The sequence below is a fragment of the Etheostoma cragini genome, chromosome 20 (assembly GCF_013103735.1).
Source record: "Etheostoma cragini isolate CJK2018 chromosome 20, CSU_Ecrag_1.0, whole genome shotgun sequence".
Lineage (NCBI taxonomy): Eukaryota > Metazoa > Chordata > Actinopteri > Perciformes > Percidae > Etheostoma > Etheostoma cragini.
Window position 1 is genome coordinate 1,132,375 of NC_048426.1, and position 25,295 is coordinate 1,157,669.

General features: G+C 40.8%; 1 protein-coding gene across 2 annotated transcripts in view; it reads right to left on the reverse strand.

Moving 5' to 3' along the window:
- Positions 1 to 25,295, reverse strand: part of atrn (attractin) — a 144,937-nt gene that overhangs the window by 73,011 nt on the left and 46,631 nt on the right. Inside the window, exons 13-24 of one of the 2 annotated variants that reach the window (XM_034857749.1) lie at positions 25,003 to 25,124; positions 21,775 to 21,913; positions 21,186 to 21,354; positions 17,422 to 17,642; positions 16,015 to 16,200; positions 13,947 to 14,195; positions 13,040 to 13,177; positions 10,860 to 10,953; positions 9,270 to 9,322; positions 7,816 to 7,910; positions 4,347 to 4,425; positions 3,930 to 4,087 (exon numbers count right to left, since the gene is read on the reverse strand). In XM_034857749.1, the coding sequence (XP_034713640.1) occupies positions 3,930 to 4,087; positions 4,347 to 4,425; positions 7,816 to 7,910; positions 9,270 to 9,322; positions 10,860 to 10,953; positions 13,040 to 13,177; positions 13,947 to 14,195; positions 16,015 to 16,200; positions 17,422 to 17,642; positions 21,186 to 21,354; positions 21,775 to 21,913; positions 25,003 to 25,124 (1,703 nt within the window). Of the gene's footprint in view, positions 1 to 3,929; positions 4,088 to 4,346; positions 4,426 to 7,815; positions 7,911 to 9,269; positions 9,323 to 10,859; positions 10,954 to 13,039; positions 13,178 to 13,946; positions 14,196 to 16,014; positions 16,201 to 17,421; positions 17,643 to 21,172; positions 21,355 to 21,774; positions 21,914 to 25,002; positions 25,125 to 25,295 lie in introns of both variants that reach the window. The other variant, XM_034857748.1, reaches the window with a different exon arrangement.

Here is a 25,295-nt window from a genome sequence, read left to right on the forward strand (position 1 = left end):
CTGCACTGGAGATCTCCTGAGGTTCGCTGGCAGCAGCTGGCGATCTGAAGTTGAGGGAACTAAAAGCCCTCACAAGGCACGGCATGGAAGATGGAGGCCGGAGGAGGGCAGGGGGAAGGAATTTGCACGGGGCAACCAGTCAAATCCCTTCCAAAGTGATCGGGGAGGCACACAGGCGGGCAGGCAGCGTGGAGCACACACAACCCAGGCCCAGAGCACCCTGAGCTCCAAAACCAGCACCAGCCAATCCTGGCAGTGCATTCATTCACTGCATCAAACCTAATACCAATGCGGAGCTTATTCAATCCTTTATTATGCTGCACCCATAAACTATGTACACATGATCAAAACTGCTTTAAAACAAACAGTCCAGTTTTACCTAACCGCTATATATGCATAAGAATGCTGACCCAAAGCTATGGGGTACTTTATATTATCCAAGGTATTTCATATTCTACTCCACCTCTGAGGCACCAATCCATTTCAGTTGTGTGTTCAAATTTCAACAAATCTCATTCACAATGTCGGACTTACTTACAAAGTGCTTTTCCAAAAGGTACTTAGATCTGTTGTAGGACGGGATCAAGAGAGCTGGCTGGGTCCCAAGCTGAGTCCACTATGGCAGATATCTGGACACCATGACTACAAACAACTCGCCAAAAAGAGAAAAATGACATCCTCATGCTGCACTATTGTGTTCAACTAAAAGTCCAAATTACAAATTGATAAAATAAATATAGCCTATTGGTTTAGACATTCATACCAAATGTTCTAAAAATAATTAATCCTGCCTCAATAAACGCTTTTGAATCGGTTTCTAGAGGAGTTGATTCACCTTCATGATCAATTTGGAGTTTGTGGTGCTGTTGAATATTTGTTATACTGAGAGGTGTTTCTCATATCAAGAGAAATTGTAGAGATTTGTATATAAATATATATATATATAAATAAATGTATGTATACATGTAATGTATGTATTGCCCTGATTCATCTCTCTTTCAGTTAAAGGGTCCTTGGCTTCAAAAAACATTAAAGACCCCTGATATAGACTATCCATAGTGATATAAATGGGGTGGGAAATTTGAGTTTAGCTATGTGTACTTAATAAACTGGCAACCCCCGAGGTGTACATCTGTATGATGGGCAGCTGTGGCTCAGGAGGTAGACACTTTGTCCGGTAAGGTAGAAAGATATATAGATACAGTCTATTTCCCTATGATTGTTATGAACATCTGCTAGCCAATCAGAAACAAGTATCTTCCGTGATGATGTAACAAAGTAAGTGGATGTGGACATTAACACAATAAGGGGTCAGTTTGTTCACACTGGGAGTAAACTGAAATGAATTGACTTATCTTGTTTCAAATTAAGCAAATACAGGCATTAAACACCGATATTACGTTGGCACGACGTAGAATGCAAACTGCTGAGGGACAGTTTCCTCTCCTCCAGCCAGCCCCATTGCAGCGGTTCACTGAGTGCAGCTGCGATTGTAGCGCGGCTGCATAAACACACCGCCGGCTACCAAGCAGGCAGATACAGAGCTCTATTCAAAACTACAGCCAGGGAGCCAAATGCAGGAGCTTTTCTCCCCCCCCCCACACCACTGAGCACATTTCACTGGCGGCTGCCAACATTTACATTCTGCCATTTTTCCAGCCAACGTTTGGAGTTTATTGAGTTGAAATGTAGCTTGTAAACAAACAGACAATCTGACCAGTCACGGTGAAAATTGACCGCAGTTTTGCTGCGCTTTGATCCAAAATATGTGGGGCTATGACTGTATGCATAGGTGTTTATTCGTTTGCACACATCCACACAAGCCTCTGCATGTAAAAGCATATTAGGAGACCTGACACGCAATTTAATAGATGCTAGTATTCAAAGTGCATGAATACATTTTTAGCATAAGCAGTGCTGCTGGAGTTGGTGAATACTCAGGACAGCTTTGCCTGTTTAAGATTGTCTTCATCTTCTACTTGAGGGAATCATGCTTTTATCACATTTTATGCTCTTATTATGTCATGCTGCTCTTGAATTGTTTGTGCATTACTTTCTTAATTATTATATGTATTATTTGTGCATTAGTTAAAGAAGCAACATGACTTGGCTTTAAAGCTGCACCGGAAGATCGTTGCCCACATTTCTCACTTTTTTGTCCCCTAATAGCAAGTCATTTTGGATTTCCCTTTCTGTCACATTTCATTCATATTCATTCTAGGCACCACCGTCATTTTTGCTTTGCTATGTTGTCAGAATGGGGTTTAAATAAATTGCAATTGTCTGTTACTCACCTATCTTTTCCTTACAAATGTACAGTAAGTTCAATTTTCAATATAATTTTATTTAGAGTATCAAGTCATAAGAGTTCTCTCAGTACACTTCACAGATAGAGTAGGTTTAGACCACACAATAATTAACAAAGACCCATCAATTTCGATAATTTTCTGCAAGAGCAAGCATTTGGTGCAACAGTAGCAAAGAAAAAACTCCTTTTGAGGCAGAGCACGTGCAATATGTTGTTAGCTAAGTTAAAAGGTCCAATGTGTGGGAATTTCTCCCACCTAGCGTTGAGATCATCACAATCAACTCTCTCGTGCCACGCAGTTCGAAGTATGTTGGCTATTTCAGCTATGGTAGCCTTCATGCTCCAAAAGGTCGGTCTCTTGCTTTTTTCAATATCCTTTTTCTTTATCTGGTTGAAGAGGACTCTTGGAAATTTGGATTTTGAATACATGCATGAGGCGGAGTGGAAATCGGGAGAGTGTTTTGAGTGCGCTCCGGCGGGTCTGATCGCCTGCTCCGGCCGCCGCTGCCCGCAGGTCAAACTAACCGGCACGGTGGGCCTCGGCAGCCTCTTATTTACGGACATTTATCTCTCCCTTGGCCCCGAGGGCCGGTGCTCTAGGAAATTTTGTGGTAGATTTTTCTTGTCCCACTCCGCCGCAGAACGTATTAAAATAACGTGCGGTCCTCCATGTTTCCTTCTTCTAACTTGCCGGGGCCGGGAAGCGACGATACCCGTTAACAGCGTTAGCAGCAGCTGTAAATTAATCATGTGACAGCGAGAACGCGAAAGGCGGAGCAGTACGTCCTATATGTCCCTCACCGGCCGACGTATATCAAGATGGAGCATGAATATCGAGCGTCTGCCCCAGTTCACGCAAGCGCAAATGTAAAATTTCAAGCATAGGAATACGGATGAAATTGATGGTGGTGGTCAATATTCAGTTTGAGAAGGGCAATACAGATTTTTATAATGAACAACTGCAAAAGTTACACACTGGACCTTTAAAGCGGCACTATGCAGTGTTGGCCATTTCTTCGCTGTTTTCTCTATTTTTGCTGGCAGGTCTCTCCATAGAGCCCCCCCTTCAGGTTTTTCTACAGAGCTGCCCCTACAGGTTTCTCTACAGAGCTGCCCCTACCGGTTTCTCTACAGAGCTGCCCCTACAGGTTTCTCTACAGAGCCCCCCCCACCAGATTCAGAATCGATATTTGGCAGCTCCTGTGTTTACTTGTGTCTGACTCCTCCCTCGGTCAGTCTGCCGTTTCCTCTTTCTCTTTTCTCAGACAATGCTTTGCTAGCTTTCTGCTTCTTTTTTGCCAGCTCAGCCATGAGAGTAGCATGAAAAACTCCATTGCTACCTTATTAGCTGGTTCCTGATTGGGCGTATATGGGCAGTGCTGTGAAGCAATCCATTACATCGCGAGACCTCATATCACGCGAGACGATAGTTGCAAGGGTAGTTCAGTTAGGGTAAATTAAGCTAAAAAACACTGCATAGGTCCTCTTCAAAGTGCCACACCCTGATATAAAGGGCAGCTTCACTATAAGGTCAAATGATTATACTGTAGCACAAACTAAGTCAACCAAACCAGTTGAACCAGTTGTATTTGTGTTTTGGCTTAAGTGGAGCAAAGCCTACTTGAATCTTAATGGGCCACGTGAAGTTGCTGACGTAGACAAAGAAGGTTATGTTAGGGCTGTTGCGGAAATCAAAGTTCTCGTTGGAGAAGCTGTCCTTGAACTCCTTGATGTTGCTCCGAGAGACGATCGGGATCTCCTCCCCGGTCTGGGTGCCTGCTGAATGACAGAGGGAGGAACAGAAAACCACAACAATTAATCTGTTGATTATTTTTTGGGGTAAACTATGTGTTTGTCTAGATAATGAGAAAAAAAGCCAAAGGTGACCTCTTCAAATTGCTTCTAATTGACAATATGACATTTAAAAAAAAAAGGGCAGCAAATCGTAAGTTTGTCATTTTTTAAGGATTACTTGATAATCAATTTTCTGTCATCATCTTATTGTGTCAGCTCCCCCTGGGTATTGGTGGAGACCTACCGGTGAAGCTAGTGGCCCAGGTTATGTTCAGGTTGAAGTTCTTTGAGGCATTTATGAACATGTCTAGGTCCCGGTTTGGCTGGAGAGGGAGAGAGGACACAGAAAGCATGCAGTCACCATAGAGATGAATCAAAAGAAGAAGAAGCATGTACAAGATGTGATAAAAAAGCCCCTCTGTGCACGCACATGATAAAATGTAATTTACACACATAACGCCTTCACTGTGTGATGCGCAGCTGTACAAACCGTCCCTGTAGTGCAGAGAAGAGCATATTTACAGAGCTAATGGAAGCTGCATTAGCAAAACAAATGTTTGAACGAGTCAATGATGAAAACAGTGAGCAGTAAAAAAGTGTAAGTGTCGTTGTACGGTGAAATCAGCTTTGACAACGTCAAGTAGGTGTAAATTGAGAGCTAATTATTGTTTGTTTACTGACTGAACGGCAACGTTTGTGTAATTATCATTTTACCAGCTTGAGTGGAGACCAATGATTAACGCGGCGGCGCTGTTGTGAAAACTTGAAATATGTTCTTAATTTATTGTTAAAGACGTATAATTCTGCAGCATGTTGAAGCTCGATGAATGACTGCTGAACATGACTCAGATGAAATCGTTGTCCAGAAGGTGCTCAGGTGTGCCTCACCTGAGGAAAGTTACATTTTAACGTTACAGAAGCCAGACTATGAAAGAGACAGACCAGATATATTCACCGCTGACTGACAGAGGGTCACAGCTCTGCATGGTCACTATGTGTTAAAGGTCCAATGTTCTCCGATCCAGCGTAGAGATCATATATCGCAATCAACTCTCTCGCGCCACGCACTTTAAAGTACGTATTACAGGCACGGTGGCTTTTAGTCTTTAAAAAGCTGGCCTTTCGCTCTTTTTCTGGCCAAAGAAGAAGACTCATGTTCCAGAAATTTGGATTTTGTGTGGTCCCCCGTGTTTTCTCCGTCAAAGTTCCCAGGGCCGGGAAGCGACGATATTAGCAAGCATTGAGAACCTGTGAGTGTGTCATGTGACGGTAAAAAAACGGCAGGCAGAGCAGTCCTGTATGTCCCTCACCGGCTAATGTATTTCAACATGGCGCAGGAATACGGAGCGTGTAGAAATGTAAAATTTCAAGCCAAAAGGAATCCCCGGTATTGACGGTGGTGGTAAAGACAAGTTGGTGAACGGGCAACACAGATTTAGATAAACAACTAAACACGTTACACACTGGACCTTTAATTGACCATCTGGGGTATGATATTTAATCTGATCGTGGTGGTTCAGTTCAGGTAAAGGGACTGGACCAGCTGTTATTAGCCGGGGAAACATCTGTGTGATGAGCGTAGTTCACAGAGACATCACACTTCAGGCTGATGTCATTAACGTCCAGTGTTAAAATACGTAGATATTGTAGAATTTTTACGTATTTGTGCTTTACATTTCTGGAAACTTTCACTTTTACTCCACTATATATCCTAAATAAAATGCATAAGTTACCCGTTACTTGCAAGAAATGTTTTTGTATGTTTAAGTGAAAAAAATGAATTCACAAAAAAATGAAAATTCGGTTTGTGTTTCTCTATTTGTGGATTTCAGACTTTGAATATTGATGTTTAAGAAGGTGTGGTAACCCTGAATATTATGCTAAGCCACAATGAAGTTAATAATCAAAGTTTTTTTAATTTTACTTTTAATAGTTACTACTACATTTAATATCATGACACTACTTTAGATACTTAGTACAGGTAATATCAGATACTTTAAGGGGGTTTTCACATCTAAAAGCCCGGACCAAGGTCCAAACCACCTTTATTATTTAATTACATTGCTACATTTGTCAGCAGATAGTCTTTTGCGTGTGAATGAAAATGAATTAACAAATGAATACCGATGTAGTTGGTCCGAATGTCCGAACCATCCAAACAGTGTTTTCATACTGCAAATGAACCGAACCATGGTTCAGTTTGGTCCGGACCGAGACCCCCTTCCTTTGATAGGACCAAAATTTGGTCTTTTGATCCAGACTGTGGTCCAAGGCACCTTTCTCAGCAGCAAATTTGGTTCGGACCAAACTGACAAGTCCAAAAGTCCCGACCAAATGAGGTATGTGTGAAAAAGCCTTAGGACATTTAAAAGGTGACATAAACTTCTACCAAAGTCATTTTCTGGTAAGATACTTGTTTTTAAGTACATTATACAAGACTAGTGTCTCCTCTAATTTTAACTTGAAAAGGTATAGTGAGTGATGTCATTTTGTCATTTGACTAATGTCTTGTATAATGTATAATGTCTTGACTAATGTCTGTGTGAAGCCACAGGTAATCTTTTTTCTCTAATTTATTTTATTAGTTTCATTTAGTGTTTTCTATCAATTTATGTCTTATCATTTATTACTTATGCTACTGTTTACTTCATTATATAACCTGCTTTTATTGCCTGTGCTCTATTTTAATTATGCAGTTATATCTTTTTAAGTACTCGGGTCTCCCTTGAAAGTGAGATCTCAGTCTCAAAGCGGACGTTCCTAACTTAATAAAGATACCTTTAAGATATAATACTGCTAAATAGTTTGTTGTAACTGTTTTTATTCTGGCTTGTCATGGACAATTACAGATCGTTACGATTCCTTTGCCGTTTGAAATAAAAGATCCCCCTCATTACTTTTGAAGAGTTTAAAACAACATATTCAAGCATTTGGAATGCCACTACTCATTTTTCTTTGATTGGGAGCTTATTGTCTGTCCAATGAAAACAATGTCCAGATGTGCAGATTTTTAATTTGAGTTTCTCAGATAAACTAAAAAGGATTAAATGATCTTTCATGGGTTTGGAAAATTCTTAAGATAAAAACAAAACCAGTAATAAATTAGTATTTTCTGAAAAGTACACCGCCACCATGCTGTAAACGGGGCTGTTTCTCTCACACAGCCGGTAAACAGGGAGACGCCATCTTGGGAAAACAGTCATGACCAGTTGAGCGATGAACACCATGTAACCAGTACCATAGTTCTAGCATGGCGTTAGTGGTTCATATCCTCCACCCCCCAGATTGACTGACCGATCGCTACCGGCATTCACATGCAGCCTCCCCCCCCCCCCTCCATCAACTGTCGCCGCCTGTTGCTGATTAGCTGAAATAGTGTTTAATGGCTCATGCACTCCTTCTGTTAGTTTTCCATTTACACAGCCAGGGCTGTGTATCAGCGCAACAATCTCTTTTCAGCGTACACAGAAAACAGAGAGCTAGGTGACCGTGAGGAGATATTTGCTGAATTTGATTGTGTTTCACTCACTATACCGTTCAAGTTACAATTGGAGAAGAGTCTTTGGATGAAACTTGACAAACAAGGTGAGAGGGGGAAAAAAAGCAAACTAATCTCCATCATCATCACCACCTGGTGCTGACTTCACAATCTTTAATCCTAAGAGAAAGTGACAGCTGCTGTGACAGCGGGGCGTTCCCTGTAAGACACATACCTCCTCGGGTGTGGCCACGAAGTTGATGGCGGTGTAGTAGCGGTCGTCCTCCTGCGACAGGCTGAAGGTGAACTGGTAGTCGATGAGAAGCGTGTCTGTTTGAAGTGATTGAGCCGGGCGGTGTGGGTGAGTGTGGGGGGCATTACAAAAGAAGAAGAAAAAGAAGAACAGCTCGATTAGTTTAGTTTGAAAGTCACACAAGAGCATGTTTTCACACGGTGCTCGGGGCAGCTAATTACCCAGATCCCCTTTCTTTACGTGGCTGTGTGCAAGCCTGCATTCAACAACAGCTGGAGATCACTGTCACTAGACCATGACAATATACAACAGCCAACCGAGATGGTCTGGAAACTAACATCCAGTTCGCATTGTCTTCCAGACTTTATCAACCTGCAGAGACAAACTCATTTCCTTTCAAATTACTGGCCACTATATTCCAGACCTCGTGATCCCTTCTGATGCCGGTTCAAATAAATGTGGGGAAAATAAACCAAAATAAACCACTTTAATCTTTGGGTTGGTAATACTCGTGCTCACACGTTCATACAGGAGACAACATGGGTGTACTGAGCATGCAGCTCAACCACTTATCCTCGTTAAATTCTGCTAAACTAGAGATTTACACAGAATCACGTTAGATCCATTCTGTGAATATCAAAGAAAGTGTCCGTCTGCACTCACTCGCCTACTCATTGGAATCTCAGATTAGAATTGATAAGATATTGCATTTACAAGCACATAAAACTCAATCAATACAAATCCATATATAAGCAGCAAATCCCCCCATTTGAGAAGATAACAATCCAGGACTTCAAACTTGCTGTTGATTAACTTTCTGACAAATCAACTAAATTTGCCAGTGAGTCCTTTCAGCACTAAACATTAATAACATGTAATCCACAATCTCTAGCTTGAAATGCCTGCTCAGTTAAAACCGGCAGCTACTTCGCAACGGTCATAAAAAATGTTACAAAACCACGTAACGAGACGAGTTGACCCATTTACTTTGGCTCTTGACGTGTCTGTGTCGGCTCTTCCATGTCAACCAATACTTGTAGCACCGTCTGTATTCTTACAATACACAAAAGGAATCAACGTTTGAGGACCATGGAGGACAAAGACAGTTAGATGCACTGATTTGTACTTCGACACATCCTACAGTACATCATCACAGTTGACATAACAATGACGAGAGAGTAATCTCCACTGGGCTGGTTCTTTAAAACGCTCCACTACATTCTTCAGCAATTCACTTTCATCCGCGGCTCACTTTCAATTATGTCTACCTACAACTTGTTTAAAAAAATAAAAATGGTTTCTCCTCTGGCTGTTATTTCTTCAGACATCAAACTACTTGAGACTTACTTTGATTTGAGAGCACGCGCACACACACACACACACACACACACACACACACACACACACACACACACAGTAATTTGAATTCCACTTACAGTAGCATGTTCCTTTGAGAGGGTTGCCTTGGTAACGATTCTCGACTTCACACCTGAAAAAGAGAGGTGGACGATAGATTAAGGGAAATGAGGCAAAACATGGGCGAATGACTGCAAATGGCGAATAAATGAAGACCGAAGCTGAATTAAGACAATTTAATTGCTGACAAAAAAAACCTGAGAGCAAATCCACACATGGAGAGAAGCGAACACGCAGGAGTCTTTACCTTCAGGCAGCTGCTTTCAGAGCCCGATGAAAAGAACACGGATGAAGAAGGATGAAACCGATATTTTCTGTCTTCACTTTCATAATGGCGACCACCCATTTGTAAAACTGTCTCTCAAGTTGTTGGTTTTTAAAGATTTTTGGGGCATTTTAGACTTTTATTGACAGGGCAGCTAAAGAAGTGAAAAGGAGAGAGAGGGGGGGGGGGAATGATATGCAGCAGCAAAGGGCCGCGGGTCGGAGTCGAACCCTGGCCCGCTACGTTGAGGAGTAACTCTCTACATGTGGGCGTCCGCTCTCCCAACTGAGCTATCCAGGCGCCTGTCCCGACTTTTTAATGGGTTTTGAGAAGCTCCATGCTAATGAAGACAGATCGCTGTTACAGCTGCTGTTACAGTATGCCAAAAAAAAAGAGAAAAAGGAGTCGTGCCTTAAAACATATTTGCATGTTTGCTTGCAGGTTTTTGACATTTCGAAACCAAACCCTTGAATTTCCAGTGGTGCGATATACATTTACACATGAAAACTGCTTTCTGGACTTTCTGGAGTGCATGCAGGTACATATTCATATCAGTGATGTTCACAGCACACAAGAACAACACAAGTAAAGTTCCAGAGCCACAAATACTGCATATGATGAACAACAACAAAAAGACTTTTCTACCACCCAGAATTTACCGGTAGGGCGGGTTAGAATAGGACGGCTACAGAGGTAGCTTCTCTCCTGCAGCTGTCACCCTACTGAAATCTGGCTCTGCATCCTGATACCAGACCAACTAAGCCCCCAACCTCCCTATCCCACCCATAGTGTTCTATTTATTCACTTACAATTGTACATACTGTAACTACACTTATACATAGCTATATTCTACTGCTCTTCATACTATTCGTCCTGCACAGACAATTACTCGCCCTACTCTTACGTTACTGTTTCTGCACTACAATGGGACTGTTACCACACTGCACATTTACTCAGTTTTTCTAATAAGAATCCACTGCATATATTGATATTTTTGTTTGTTTGTGCTACTAAACTGCACATATCTGTACATGCTGCTCAAACATTGTTCATATTACATAGCCATATTTATTCTGCTAACTGTTAATACACTGTACATAATTCATATTCACACTACTGCACTGTTTCTTGTCCTGTCTGTCTGTCTGTCTGTCTGTCTGTCTGTCTGTCTGTCTGTCTGTCACATTGCACTTTTCTGCTCTTTTTGCACTTCTGGTTGGACGCAAACTGCATTTCGTTGTCTTTCTAGTCTGCACACTGACAATAAAGTTGAAGCAAATCTAATCTTCCTAGGCAGGATACAGGAGACAAGTTGAGGACAAAGAATGGAAAATGTCAAACTCACAGGTGGCAGCGATCCCCTTTGATGCCCTTAGTGGTGCAGAAGCACTTGCCGTTGTTAGGGTTGCACATGCTGGCGTGGCCGTTACACTTGCAGGCTGAACAAAAGACATGAAACATAATAACATAAAGTGCCTCAATAAAGCAATACCATCCCCTTTTGTTTTTATATTTAACAATGGCTACTATTCTAGATAAACAGTTACAGAATATTTAAGGTATTGTATTATACTTTTTTTTCTGTAGAATGTCTTAGCATAAATCGCTAATGTAGGATTTTCCATAACCACAATAAAACAAATATTCTATTAAAGTGTCAACTGAGCACATTTGATTCCGTTCAAACAACTAAAGCGTGTTTATGCTTCTGCGTTAAATGCGGAGACAGGGACTCTTTGCCGTAGCCCAAAGGTGTGGGTTAACTTTTCCTGCTACAGATTTCTCACCGTGGTCAGAGAGCACACACTCCCCATGCACACACACTTGCCGGCCCTGCTGTTCTCTTAAAAGAGACAGACACACACAAAGCTCTGCGAGGAGCCTCAGCAGAACCATAAATCACGCTTAAGGTCTGTGTCACAAATATAAAGTCTGTACTGGAGCTTTTCCTGTATGTCTGCATACAGTTTGACACAGTTATGACACGTTCAATGGCAACTCTGCTTTCCTGAATGTTTCATAGGGGTCAACTGTCCTATTCTCCAAAGAAAGGAGAAGATGGAAATAAAAAATGGAATGGTGGCCCTATCCAGAAGTTCAGTTCCAGAGCTAATTCGATGCGTCCGTAGAGGTGAACCCGACTTCTGCGCTGCATCTCCCAGACGAGCTTTGGCTGCCGCCCTGCCAGAGGTGACATTCCACGTCCAGACAGACAGTTATTGTGTCCGTTAACAGATGCCAAATGTCTATTAGTTGTGGGGATTTTAAGGACCAGCTTTATAAACATCTGTGTGAATGTTAATGTTTGCCGTCCTTCACGTTTAAATCAGTTCATCATGTTTGAAGATCACTGAGCCTCTTGGTGTAAACAGCTGCAAATTATGTAGAAATCTAGGTTACAATGGGGGACAGCTGGTGGAACAACAAGCCATATTATAATTGTAGGAGGAAGCAGGAATAAACAGGTATAAACAATGATTGAATAATACTGACAAGATGAAGATATGAGAGGCTGGGGTATGGCTGTCACTGATGTAGAAGAAGTAAATATGGAATTAGCACCATAAAAAGAAAAACTTTAATTACTGCGTCACGGTTGTACGCCTCCGTCAACCAGGCAAGTTGCAGTTCACATCCACGCCTGTCTAGATTCATATAATATATGTAGTGAAAACTTTGAGACAATTTAAGAAAAAAAGTGGATTTTCTTTGGGTGAAACATGGATGCTTCACATATGTCTGCAACCAGGCAGCACAGAAGATCTGATCGATCCCCATCGTGGGCAGTCAGTATCAAAGGTCTGCCCTTCTGCAGGCCCAGGGTCAAATCTGACCCGCTGCACTTAGCTGCATGTACCCCCACCTCGGCTTTCCTGTCTTCAAGCTATCCTGTCAATCACAGGCCAAAACCTAATCTTAAAAAAAAAGTCCCCTAAGTGTCTTCGGTTCCTGAATTATGGCGTTGAATATTGGCCAGATTAGTTTTTTCGCACATTACGATATCAAGGCAAAGGTGACTTTTTGGATATAAAATTTGTATTGTTTTAGACATTTGTGTGAATGGCAAGGTATGTTATGGCAGTTATGGCAAGTAATGTGTTTTGCATTTAACCACCAAATTCTAAATCAGTTTATCCGCATGTCCAAGCGGACATCTGTGCTAAATTTGAAGGGATGCCCTCAAGGAGTTCCCGAGAACGGGACCGATGGGCAACCTGAAAACATAACGCCTCTGGCATAAAAATATACATAAATATACAGTGTGACTGTAATATACTGGAAAGCTAAATGAAGCTGAAGGAATGCACGATTGATTTGTTGTCTGATCGACTGGCTGTCAGCATTAGCTGTGGAGTGGAGTAAATCTTTAATATCCCAAGGGACTGTTATGCTGTGCATCCAGGAATCAAGGGAAATGGCAGGCATAAAACTGAACTGTAAACCACTGACAAGTTAAATGAAGCTGTGCCCACAAAGACTGACTGGTTGATTTAGCGCGGGGCTGAACGGCCCACGAATACTCACGCTGGCAGCTGCCCCCGTTGGTGGGATCTCCGTAGAAGCCGGAGACGCAGCTCTCGCAGTGCCGGCCGGTTGTCAGGTCCTCGCACTTCTCGCACACGCTCTCATTGATACACTGGCTGTGACCGTTACACTGACAAGCTGCCCAAAAGTAAGAAAAACACACATACTGGGTGAACTTGCACACCGAAAGTGTATTTGATGCATTATGTTGTTACTTTGATATTCTCTATGCCTGCAAGGTTTAATTGTCAACAATAGCCACAGCATGTCATCTGCAACTATTTCTGTTTTAGATTGTAATGAATGAGTAAAACAATCCCAATACATTGTCAGATTTTCTGGTTGTTAGACAAGTAATTAGTTTCATTACGGGGGTGCATTTTAAATTTGGCTCTTTTTTTTTTTTAACAACTCAACTTGGGCTTAAGACTTAAAAGTCTTACCAGAAAGTCTGCATTACAAACTGAACATGTGGTGTGTGAAAGCAATGGGCAGTGAGACGGCAGAGGGCATCTAAAGAAAGAAGCTCTTGAGTTGCATTGTGGGAAGTGAAGGATCCAGTGTTTTCAGAGCCTGATGCATACTCAAGACGGAGAGTCATGACACTGTGGCCTCTGCTGCTTTAATTACACATGGCCACGTGTCAAAGTGTCCCTGAGCAAGACATTGGACCCCCAAAATTGGACCCCTTCCCTACATTCTACTGTGTCTATGTGACAATTAACATTAACTTTTTTTTGCTTTAGACTTTTTTTAAATCCATTTTATGGGTGTTTAGTATTCACACAAACACATTTAAAGAAATAGCTTTTACACAATACATTAACAGATATTAGTATTTTCAAATGATTGTCATAATGATTATCCTAAAAAAACTAAACTACAGTAGGAGCTAATTCTTGCGTACCTGGGCAGTGGATGAAGGACCAGTTGTATTTGGCCTCGCTGGGGCACATGCTGGCATTGAGCGCCGGCTGGGGGGGGATGGCGGGCAGGCCAGGGAGGGTGGATGGGGCCGGGACCGAGGTCTGGAAGGGCCCGCGGTACGAGCCCTCGATGCACTGACCTTTGCCCGTGTTGCTGGGGTCGGTGCACCAGCCGCAGCCCGGCTGGTCCAGACACTGGCCACATGTTCTGTACCCGGAGCAGTTCTCCGCTGCAGCACAACGCAGCACCAGTTAGAAAGCAATGCACTACACTTACTACAGGGAAGACCTATTCGCTTCCCGCTGTGAAGAAAGACGTTCTCAGTAAGTTTCCCAGGTGTAACTAAAGCTTTCACTTAATCACTTACTGTCCTATGAGCGGTGGTTAAGAGTGTGTTTGTTAGTGTTTAGTAAATAAGGTCCAGCCTTTCAACAACACCTGTACAAGACTCATTCCCCAGCCACCGGTTCCCTCTGCACCTTCTCTAGATTTTAATTCCTAACTCTCTGTCTCTGCCTATGGCTGTAAGCAACAATTTGTACTTTATTGGCCTGCCAGGTTAAACAAATGAAATTTGTTCTCGGTTGTGCTGTTCACAAAACAAAGCACCAGTTGGGGACTAACTTATCAAACTATTAAACCAGATTATTAATCCCCATCTCATCTACTGGAGGGGCCACCGTTTAATGTGCTCAACTGAATGCAGGTTTAAAAAAAGACGTTTAAAGATGCTCTACTCTAAAGAGCCATAGTTATTCAAAATGTTACCTTTTAGGGTCTGTTTTTTTTTTAAGTCTGATGAATATCGCTACATTTGCTCAAGTGGTTGAACACATTATATGCCTGTCGGGTTTGGATTGGAACTCATGAATCCTGTCTGGGGGGGGGGGGGGGGGTTATGCATGCAGCTGCTGCAGCTCAATCGGAAGATTAAATAGTATGCAGCAACATTTTCATGTGTCACAGAGAAAGAGAGCGAGAGAGAGAGAGAGAGAGAGAGAGCGAGAGAGAGAGAGAGAGAGAGCGAGAGAGAGAGAGAGAGAGAGAGTGCGAGAAAGAGAGCAAGCGAGAGAGAGAGAGTGTTTTTTACAGTAATTTGTTTGGAATTAATAGGACAAGAACTGGGTAACTGGAATAATGCATGAAGAGCTCTGTGCACACTTAAAAGTGAACATTTCATGTATAATCAATTCGACTCAAGAGATGCCAATGCCAGAACTGCAAAACAAACAGTGCAGAAAGGCTCTCACAATGAGGTATGGTGAGATCAATGAAGTCAACTGATGAAAAGACAAGACATAGATTACAAAAAAAAGACAAGAGAAGAGCATGATGCCTCAGTTGGCTGCTCCCTAATTTCCCAGGAGATGTCCTGTAGTTTGGTACCAATTATAGAGTGAACAGAAATGTCCTTAAAAGAAAGGCTTCATTAGGGAGCAGTAAATATTCATTTATCATTAGCAAAACGTCATCCCACACATATGAAGATAGGATTGCATGTTCAGCTGACCTGTTTTGCCCCGACTAAAATATACATGTGTACCAACTGAACACAACTGTCTCCATTTTCCCTGAAATTACTACAAAATTACATATTTCTTTCCAAACTTCTTTTTCAACAGTTGTCTAATCACAAAGTTCTCCTTCTCGAGAAGCATCTTACGTTGTTTATGAAGGAACACCTCTACTACTAACACAGATGTACTCTTGAGAAAAATAATAAAGGCAGGAGGACAATGCTCAGCCTTCTGTAAGTGTTTACCCACAGGGCTTTTTAAATGATCCGTCTGTTCTAATAAATGTTTATTTCAGTCTACACACTGCGCTGTTATAAAAAGAGACTGAATGACATGAGAAAATGATTTTTCGTAATGTAATGATGTAAGACAAAGTGATTTTCAGACTCATTATTTTAGAGTGTTTGGTGTGGTGCATTTTGCCCCAAAAAAAGAGAAGAAAACCAGACAAAGAGCATAATGATTGGCATATTAAACCTGTAAAAGAAAATCTGAGGAGAAGGGAAAATGACAAAAAATGAGATGACTTACGTGGACAAGAGTTCATAGTGTACCACTCCATACACTGGCCGAAGGGGAAGGAGGCCACGTAGGCGTTGGAGTCGACGCACTGCTTCATGTTGCTGCACCACATGCACTCCGAGCTGCTGCTGGTGCATTCGCTGCAGGTGCTCCTCATGGCGCACGGGGTCCGGCACGGCTTGGCACTGTGGTTGGCTGGGGGACATTTTTGACAAGTTAGGCCAAAGGAAACTTCATTCATGTGGTCTTCCACCACGGTTTCTGCAGCTTTCACCAAGTCAACTTTAAGACTTTTTAAGACATCTTAAGAGCATTATGAATGACATTTAAAGACCTTTATAACTACATTAAACCCCAAACAAAAAAAATGTCCTAAAACAATACATTAGAGGTAGTGTTACAAGAAAGAAAAGTAAAAGACCTGTTTAAAATAATTTAAGACCTAGACACAACACCTCAGCTTATTTAACACTTTTAAGGCCTAACATTTTGATGTATAAGACTATTAAGACCCCACGGAAACCCTGTTCACGTCTCCTTAAAAGCAAAAAGAAACAACACTTTAAAACAAGATCAGTACACATAACATGGACACTAAAACAGTAGGCAATTCATAACCTAAAATAAACAAAAATAGTATCTACAGTGCAATGTTTGTAGCAATAAAAGGAGGAATTAAAGTGCCAGAGAGTAGCAGTTAAAGTACCAAAGACAGTTTCAGTCTATCATGGTAATGATGTGTTACCTGGACCTCGTAGTTCTGACTTTGTGCTGCAGATAGCTATCGTTTGACCTGCTGCTGCTTCAGAAATTATGTTGGAGAAGATAAGCAGGGCCATTGAGGTCGTTTTTATTATCCATTTGCTCCATTTGCTGAACTCTACGGGTTTATAATAAACAGGGTGTTGCTATAGCTAGAGAGCAGAAAAATGTTTGGCAATCTGGATGCCAAATGCAAAAGAAAAAAAGCTTACAAATTCAGTCTTTTCAGCTCAGTCTGAATCCTGATGCAATTCAGATGAATTATTTTATTACAAGTGGTTTCATAAACCTCAAATCATCTTGGCCTCCTAGCCTCCTCCTATTTCTGCTAATTTACATTGTTATACCATCGTCCACTGCTTATCGCTAGGCAACACAGTTTGAAAGCAGCTGGTAGCAGTTCCATTAGCAGTTAAGCACTTCCATGAAGTTGAGTACCTTGCATAGGCACATAAAGACGAACGGTCAAAATTGAGGCATTTAAAAAAAAATATCGAAGATATCCTGCCTTTAGCCCCAGCAGGGGTCAAGCTCCAAAGCCCACTGGATGCTGTATTTCAAATTATTCAAGTCCTTCATTAGACGTTCCCTGACGGGTATGTGCCTACGAGGATGATATACTAATGTTTCACTCATGGAGTATTGTGAACCCACCTGAGCGTTCACACAGGCTGCCGTTCACTGGGTTGATGCAGGTTTGTGCCTTCAGTCCGCTGGACGCCGGCTCGGCCAGGTAGCCACAGAAGCCGGCGTCGCTGGGCTCGCCGGGCAGCCACTGCAGGCTGGTGTTGGTGAAGGGCGACATGTCCTCCCAGCACCAGTAAGACACGTTGATTTTCCTGAGCCCCACCCAGGGAGTCACTGTGGCCCTGTACTGCAAGCACACGTACGCCAAAGTCAAAAACAAGGATGTTACACATTGGTCTCTTAAAAATGTTTGTGTATGGACTCTGTTCAAGTCACATTTCTACTAATGTCTTCTTCTTCTTCTACACGTTATGTTGTTCTTTTGATTGATTTTTCTGTATCTCTGGTGTTTGGTCATCTTTTTACTTTAAAGGCTCTCAAAAAAAAGGTTGAGCTACAACTTAAGTGCCAGTTACTCCTTAGCTGAAGGCCTAGCTGACATTTGATGGAAATCGATGTCAAAAACTGATTTTGATGGCTGTGTTTTTTTTTTTTAAATCAGGAATCCCAAATTTGCCTTGGCTGTGAGGAAAAAAAAACAAAGATTTTTTTTTGGCTTATTTCATCTGTACTGACATAAAGTCCCCTGGATTGTTTGAGCGGCAGTAAAAATAAGCTTTTCTTCTCTTCACTTGTGAGGCTCAGTTATCCATCCCATCTCTAATCAATGGCCGTGCTCTTGCAGTAGTAGTAAACAAAGAGGGCTCGATCTCTCACAGACACGGGTGAAATTACTCTTCCATCAGGATTTAATTGCTTTTCTTGGATTGATTGATCATGTCGGGAAATAGTTGGGACCGCTAAACAGAACCAGCAGTGTCAATTAAATGTGACAAGACTTGTAAAGCATGTTTCCTGAGTCTCTGTACAGCATCGTTAGACTGGTAAGGCTTGAAATAAAAAACTAACTAAAAAACTAAAAGATTGCAGAGAAAATCAGTTACACTTCTCTACCTCTGAGCATACAGATTACCTGGATGTGAACAACAGAATTGAATTCAAGCCAACAGGGGAAATCTACACAAATTCATTAGTATGGATGGAAAACAGTCTTCACTTTCAGCCCTGCTTAGTGATTTAGACTCAAATCTTTTTGTCTTATTTAGCTTCAACAGTACATGCGCGGGCATCCAGGGGCACTCTGTAGGACCGTTAAGTGGCTTACATTTTTGCATGGGTGGCTTCAGAGAGAGATGGCAGTGTTTGTGCCTGCTGGGTGAGTACTGCAGCTGTACATGACACCATGTTTCACTGAAGCGCAGACCGGATCCTTAGAACTCCACTCTTTGTGCTTTTGACACATGTGGGAATTTGTTATACTCTTCAGTGAACTTAAGGGTAGACACATGTCAAAAATGTTAACACATGATATACAGTGGCTAGAATAGGTTTGCACCCCCATGCTAAAATTAATTAAAAAGAGGACTAAAAAAAACATCTTTTGGAAATAGATCTTAATGCCTTAATTCAAAAGATTTTGGAAAATCCAACCTTTTAAGGACACCAATTTTCTTTGTGAATGAATAATGTATTGTAAATAAATAAATGTTCTTCCTTAAAATACAGGGGCATAAGTGTACACCCCCTATGTTACATTCCCATAGAGGCAGGCCCATTTTTATTTTTATAGGCCAGTTACAGTATTTCATGGATCTATGGATCCTGATAAAGTTCCCTTGGCCTTTGGAATTAAAATACCCCCAACATCATCACATACCCTTCACCATAAATAGAGATTGGCATGTTTTTATTTCAATTCGAGTAATAGCTCGTTTGGTCATGCATTGAGAGATGATTTTATGGAAAGTTCCCCATTCACAAAAGTCCTTGTTTTGCCATTGACAGGCTCAGTTAAATATTCTGAGTGAAAACATTAAGGAAAGGATTTCTAAGGAAGTCCACATTTCTATGGAGGATATATTTATTCAAACCCTTACCCTAATTAAATTTGAAAGTCCAAAGAGAAAACAAAAAATTATCAAATTAAAAATATTGTTTTACTACGCTAATAGGAAAAATCATGCCATAATTGAATTTTAAAAAGCAAAGGAAACTAAAAAAGCAAAGATGAATGTAAAATGATTTATCTTTTGAGTTTTACATTTCAAGTTAACATTTTACTTTATAGATATATAAAAAATTAGTTAAAATCTGATCTTGCTTCGTTTTCTCTTTGGACTTTCAGTTTGAATTATGAATGAATATATTGTCCATACTTTTCTGTTAGTAAGAGTAAGATCCTGTTTTAAACATTAAAACATCCGCAAAATTATATTCGCTAAACGCACCAGACTCCAAGTAAATAAACAGTAATCTTAGCGTCGTAAAATACACTTCATTCAAAGTCAACAGAAACAAAATAAAACTAGGAAAAGACTTTCTGGGTCGTCTTTCCACTTTAACAACCATCACAACTTTAGTCTTGGTAGAAATACACACAAAATCTACAGATTTACTGTGAAAATATGTTTGCTCTATACACACTTAAAGTATTGTTTTTTTAAATGGAGTCTGGTGGGTTTAGCGCCAAGGACCACAGAGCTGTTTCTGGTTAAACAGAAAGGTCTTAAAGAGGTTTTAAAAGGCCTATCTCTGTAGGATCCTTTCTATAATGATGTCACACACTTAGAGTAATCATCTGAGCCTGTCAGTGGCAAAATAAAGCACTTTCAGTGGACTAAATCGAGATGCACATTTGCCCCATAGGGTAACATTGCAGCCCAGTATGCAGCTGCTGGTTACAGCAGTTACGCTTAATACTCAACCAATTTCAAAGATTGTTGTTCCTGTCGCTCACTTACACACAGAAATATAGGAAAATAGGGTCCAGGTTGGAGAAAACAGAAGTTACCCTTTAAAGCTAAATTCATGCCGTTTGACTCTGAGCAGCTGAGTGGTCATGTTTCATTTACATTACATTTCACATTTGAGCAAACACTGCCACTCCATTCAGTGTACAGTAAAAAAAATCAGCTTATACTGGAATTCTCGATTATCAACATTACAAGCAACCACGAGCACAGAGTGTGCGATCGAAGCTACAAGGTATGCCAAGATAAACGCTAACGCTGTCCATCTCCCCGTCATTCATACATCTATCCCTAGCGATGTGACCTGCATCTGATCACATAAACAGCAGCTGGCGATGGTTAGTCGATTGTTGGGATAGATGTCTGCGTTTTTGCTCTAATGGAGCGAGTAAGAGATGTCCAAGCTCTGAGGAAACAATCCGTTAATCGAAGATTTGTTTCACGCTCACTGGTCCAAAAATCACAGACTGAAAAAAGTCCAACCTCAGAGCTCATCTGCAGATTAAAAAACAGACCACATTTCCAAAAGGAGCCAGCTACCACAAATCCATCCAAGTGCCAAAACTAAAAAAGGTACACAACAGTCAAGTTGTTGGCTAAGATAAGATAGGAAAATAAGATGGTTTATTAGTTTCATGGATGCTTTATTCTTGCTTATTGCAACTTTGCTTCAACATACAAAAGAATCTGGCAAAGAGGCTCTATAAACAGTACGATCGTATTCTTTTAGCTGATATTTAATTCTTCAGTCTTCACATTGATGTGATCTTCATGCTGTAACTATATTACTAATAACTGTTTTATTTTGTCTTTACCACTCTCTCTTTGTGTCTGTATGTGTGAGACTCACTTTCCCCAAGGAGAATATTAAAGTTTATTTAATCAGATAATTTACATCCACAACTTACCACTACACTCATGATTTGCAGCTCCTTCAGGACAAAGTCCACCTTCTTCTGCGTGGTGAGCGAGGCCAGGACGGCGTTGTGGCTCCGGCAGGCCAGCTTGGCGTTGTCGTACGAGTCCTTGGCCGTGATGAACTTCAGACAGGAGTTGCCCACCAGATGCCAGCTTTCACCGCACACGTTTTCTGCAGTGGAGAGAACAGATGAGGAGATGGAACTAAAAAGTAAGGAGAGTTGATTTGTATAGCACATTTCACAGATAAAAACTGCTAAGTGCTTCACAATAAAATGTGATACAGTACAACAAATTAAAATACAAGAAAATGTAAATACTACAGGTTGGTAGTAGAGCTGGTCCGATGCCATTTTTTGCTTCCCGATACCAATGCTGATTCAAATGCCTGAACCTGTGTACCTGCCAGTACTGAGTACTGATCCGAAACCAGTGTGTCACATACTTGACTATGTTTAAATAGCTGCATACTACCATCCCTATATGGATTTGATGTGATTGCTAGCTTTGAAGTTAAATTAACTACGTTAAAGTCGATTTTCTTGGGGGCTTGAGGAAAAGCTTTCCTTTCCATCTCATAACAAACTGGTACCTGGCAGTGAGATGCACTCCTGGTTGCGAGGTTCCCACTGACAGTTCTGGTCCACAGCGCAGCTCTTGCAGCTGGTTTTCTTGTTGCACACATAGGACGGGTTGTCCTTGGGGCAAACGTCATTGTCCCCAATGGCCCCCTGGGAAGAAATGGCAAAGAACAGGCGTCAAGTAACAAATTATCATATTTCGTTCTCCATAAATGATACTGTATATAAATAAAACTTTATAGGCATGTATAAATAAAACCTAACATTTTAATTGCTTTCTTTTTAGAACAAGCCTGGGCTTGCTTTCTTTCTTTTTTTTTTCTTGCTAAAACTGTTGCTGGAACTTTCAATTTCCTCACAGGAGTCATCCCAAAAGGATCAATAAAGAGAAGTCTAAGTCTTTGTATCAATGATTGTTTATCTGGAAGTGACACTCCTTTTATTTATTTTTTATGTTTTTAGTTTTATTTTTTTTTATGTATGAAATGTTTGGTTTAGGACAACTTAAGGATTACACTATTGTGTTGTGGCTGCTGTCATTTGTTTTCTTAATTCTTTATTTGTTGCAAAGTAGAGTATGTTGTGTGTGGACAATGGACCTGAAGCTGTGGATTTAAATTACCCTTTATATTAGTGTCAAGTAATTCCGTGTGGGATGGGTCACTACAACAAACATATTATACATTTTATTAAAAACGTCAGATAAAAAAAAGACGTATTTATTTTTCCTGGTAATGCAGCTTTTTAAGTAGTAAACAAGGTTCTTGCAAGTGTTAGGTTATCAAATGATTTCAATCAGAGCGAGTGATGCTTATTAATCAAATAATTTAGAGACAAGTGCAGATGAGAGTGCTGGAGGACTGAGGACATGAACTGTCATTGGGTATCACATAGCATCTAAATGAGTAGATATTTAATCAGACTGACAAATCAGATTTGGTGTTGGAGGCAAGAACGTGCTTAATCTGTCTTCATCTACTCATTACTCAAATTTAACACGTCTCAATTTATACGGTTAATAACTCTTGGAGGAAATGAATAGGGAGGTTCTTCACAACATTTGTGTATCCTGTTCAAAACAGAATACAGTGGAGCTAGTGGAGGCGCACTACAACTGGCTGCACAAACAGATGTGTCCGAGCATTCATCATTCTGTGCTCCAAAGAGCCAGAGACTGTTCAAAATCACAAAATATCTAGTCAGTTTCTGTTTTTTAAGGCCATCCAGACTCTTAATCTACACACATAATGACTCTGCACCCTGTATTTCACATGATATTGCATTTTATTTAATTTTCTTACATTCATTTTATGCAATATTATATTATTATTAAAGGTTTTATAAACAGCAGACCTTAGCGGTCCCCTAATACTGTATCTGAAGTCTCTTTATATAGACCTTAGTGGTCCCCTAATACTGTATCTGAAGTCTCTTTTATATAGACCTTAGTGGTCCCCTAACACTGTATCTGAAGTCTCTTTATATAGACCTTAGTGGTCCCCTAATACTGTATCTGAAGTCTCTTTTATATAGACCTTAGTGGTCCCTAATACTGTATCTGAAGTCTCTTTTATATAGACCTTAGTGGTTCCTAATACTGTATCTGAAGTCACTTTTAATTACACTTACAGCTCTCCCCCCCAAGAAGGAGCAAGATTCCAGATCAGCCAATCTAAACTTTCATTTTCTCATATTAATGTTAAAAAACCTCCTACAGTTACATTTTCATGACGTGGAACCTTAAAGATCTATATAATATATTTATTATTTACCACCAACTTGTTTTAAGATGAATGTGGTGTTGAATGAAGTGAATGAGTATTGTTGTTTATGCTGTTAAATATATGAGTGTGTGCAATATAATTTCTGCTCCACAGTTTGTGCTCCACATTTAATAACTATCACGATTCACTCCTGCATAATTTGCAATCCTCATTGTACTATTGCCTCCATATTATTTTTGTTGAGAGTATGTACAGTGGGGCTCGAAACTTTGGGAAAGAAGCCAAGAAAAGTTGGAAAAATCTCCAAAAAGGAATCAAATGACAGATTGGACATTTGTATAATATGTCAAAAAAGTTAGATTTTATTTCCATTATTTAAACTTTCAAAATGACAGAAAACAAAAAAAATGGCATCTGCAAAAGTTTGGGCACCCTGCAGAGTTAATACCTTGTACTGCCTTCTTTGGCAAGTATCACAGCTTGGGAACGCTTCTTGTAGCCGGCCAAGAGTCTTTAAACTCTTGTTTACCTTTGCTCATTCCAGCAAAAAAAGTTCTATTTTAACCTCATAGGTTCACAGAACTTGTTCCCACAATGCACCAGGCTTGTCTATATGTTCATTTGCCAACTTCAAACGCAGATTTTTCTGGTGAGGACGTAGAAGAGGTTTTCTTTGGATGACTTCTTCATGAAGACCATGTTCGTACAAGTACTTCTTTGCAGTGGAATGGTGTACCACAACTCTAGTGTCTGCCAGGTCTTTCTGGATGGATCGTGCAGTCAAACGTGGGTTTGGACAGATGAGTCTGGGCATTTCAAACCTTAAGACTGACCTCTCCTGGTCTTTCCAGACGATGATTGAGAACAATCCATGACACTGTCAGGTCTCAGCTTTCCAAACGGGGTGGTGCGTGCTGGGGGCCCAAACTTTTACAGACGCCATTTTTTTGTTTTTGTTATTTTGAAAGAGTAAATGATGGAAACAAAATCTAACTTTTTGTAACATATTATAAAAATGTCTAATCTGTCATTTGATGCCTTGTGGAGATTTGTCCATCTTTTCTTGGCTTTATGCACATTAGTACAAATTTTTACCTAGGGTGCCCAAACTTTTGAGCCCCACTGTATTAGTGTGTATATATTGTATGGTGGTTTTGTATCTGTAAGCGCATTGTGAGCAACGATGTTCCCAAGAAAAATTCCTCGTTTGTGTCCTCGTACCTGGCAAATAAATTGGATTCGGATTCTTTTAAGCATCGCTGGGAGGGGCACTGACACTTTCCTTGTATTCACGGTCATAAACTGACAGTAAAGGTTTCTTATTAAAAAATGACTTCAATGACTTTAGCTTGTATGACAGCTTGTATGTACTGACATGTTACACACCATTAGAACAAAAGAAAATGGCTCTACATTTTCTAATGATAAATCTCAAGGCGAATAACGAGACCCTGATCTTAACGTTAGATTTGAAAGCACTGAGGCATGAGGATAGATGTGGCCTACCGTGCTTACCGTGGCGGAGGTGCAGTTGCTTCCCAGAGACACACACTGGCCGGAACACCACTGGCAGCCGTTGGTGTTAGCAGTGCAGCTGTAGCAGTCCGTGTACTGGTCACACCTCTCGTTGTCAGCATCTGCAACATTTAATAGAACAGGGAACAGTTTTGCAAACATTTAAATGGTTATGATGTGATTTTTGCGAGGATCTGTACTATATAGAGAGGTTTTCTGTAGTCTCTGGGATAGGATCTGTAGGCAGGGACGTCTCTGCAGCACCTAAATAAGTCATTCAGTTTGACACATAT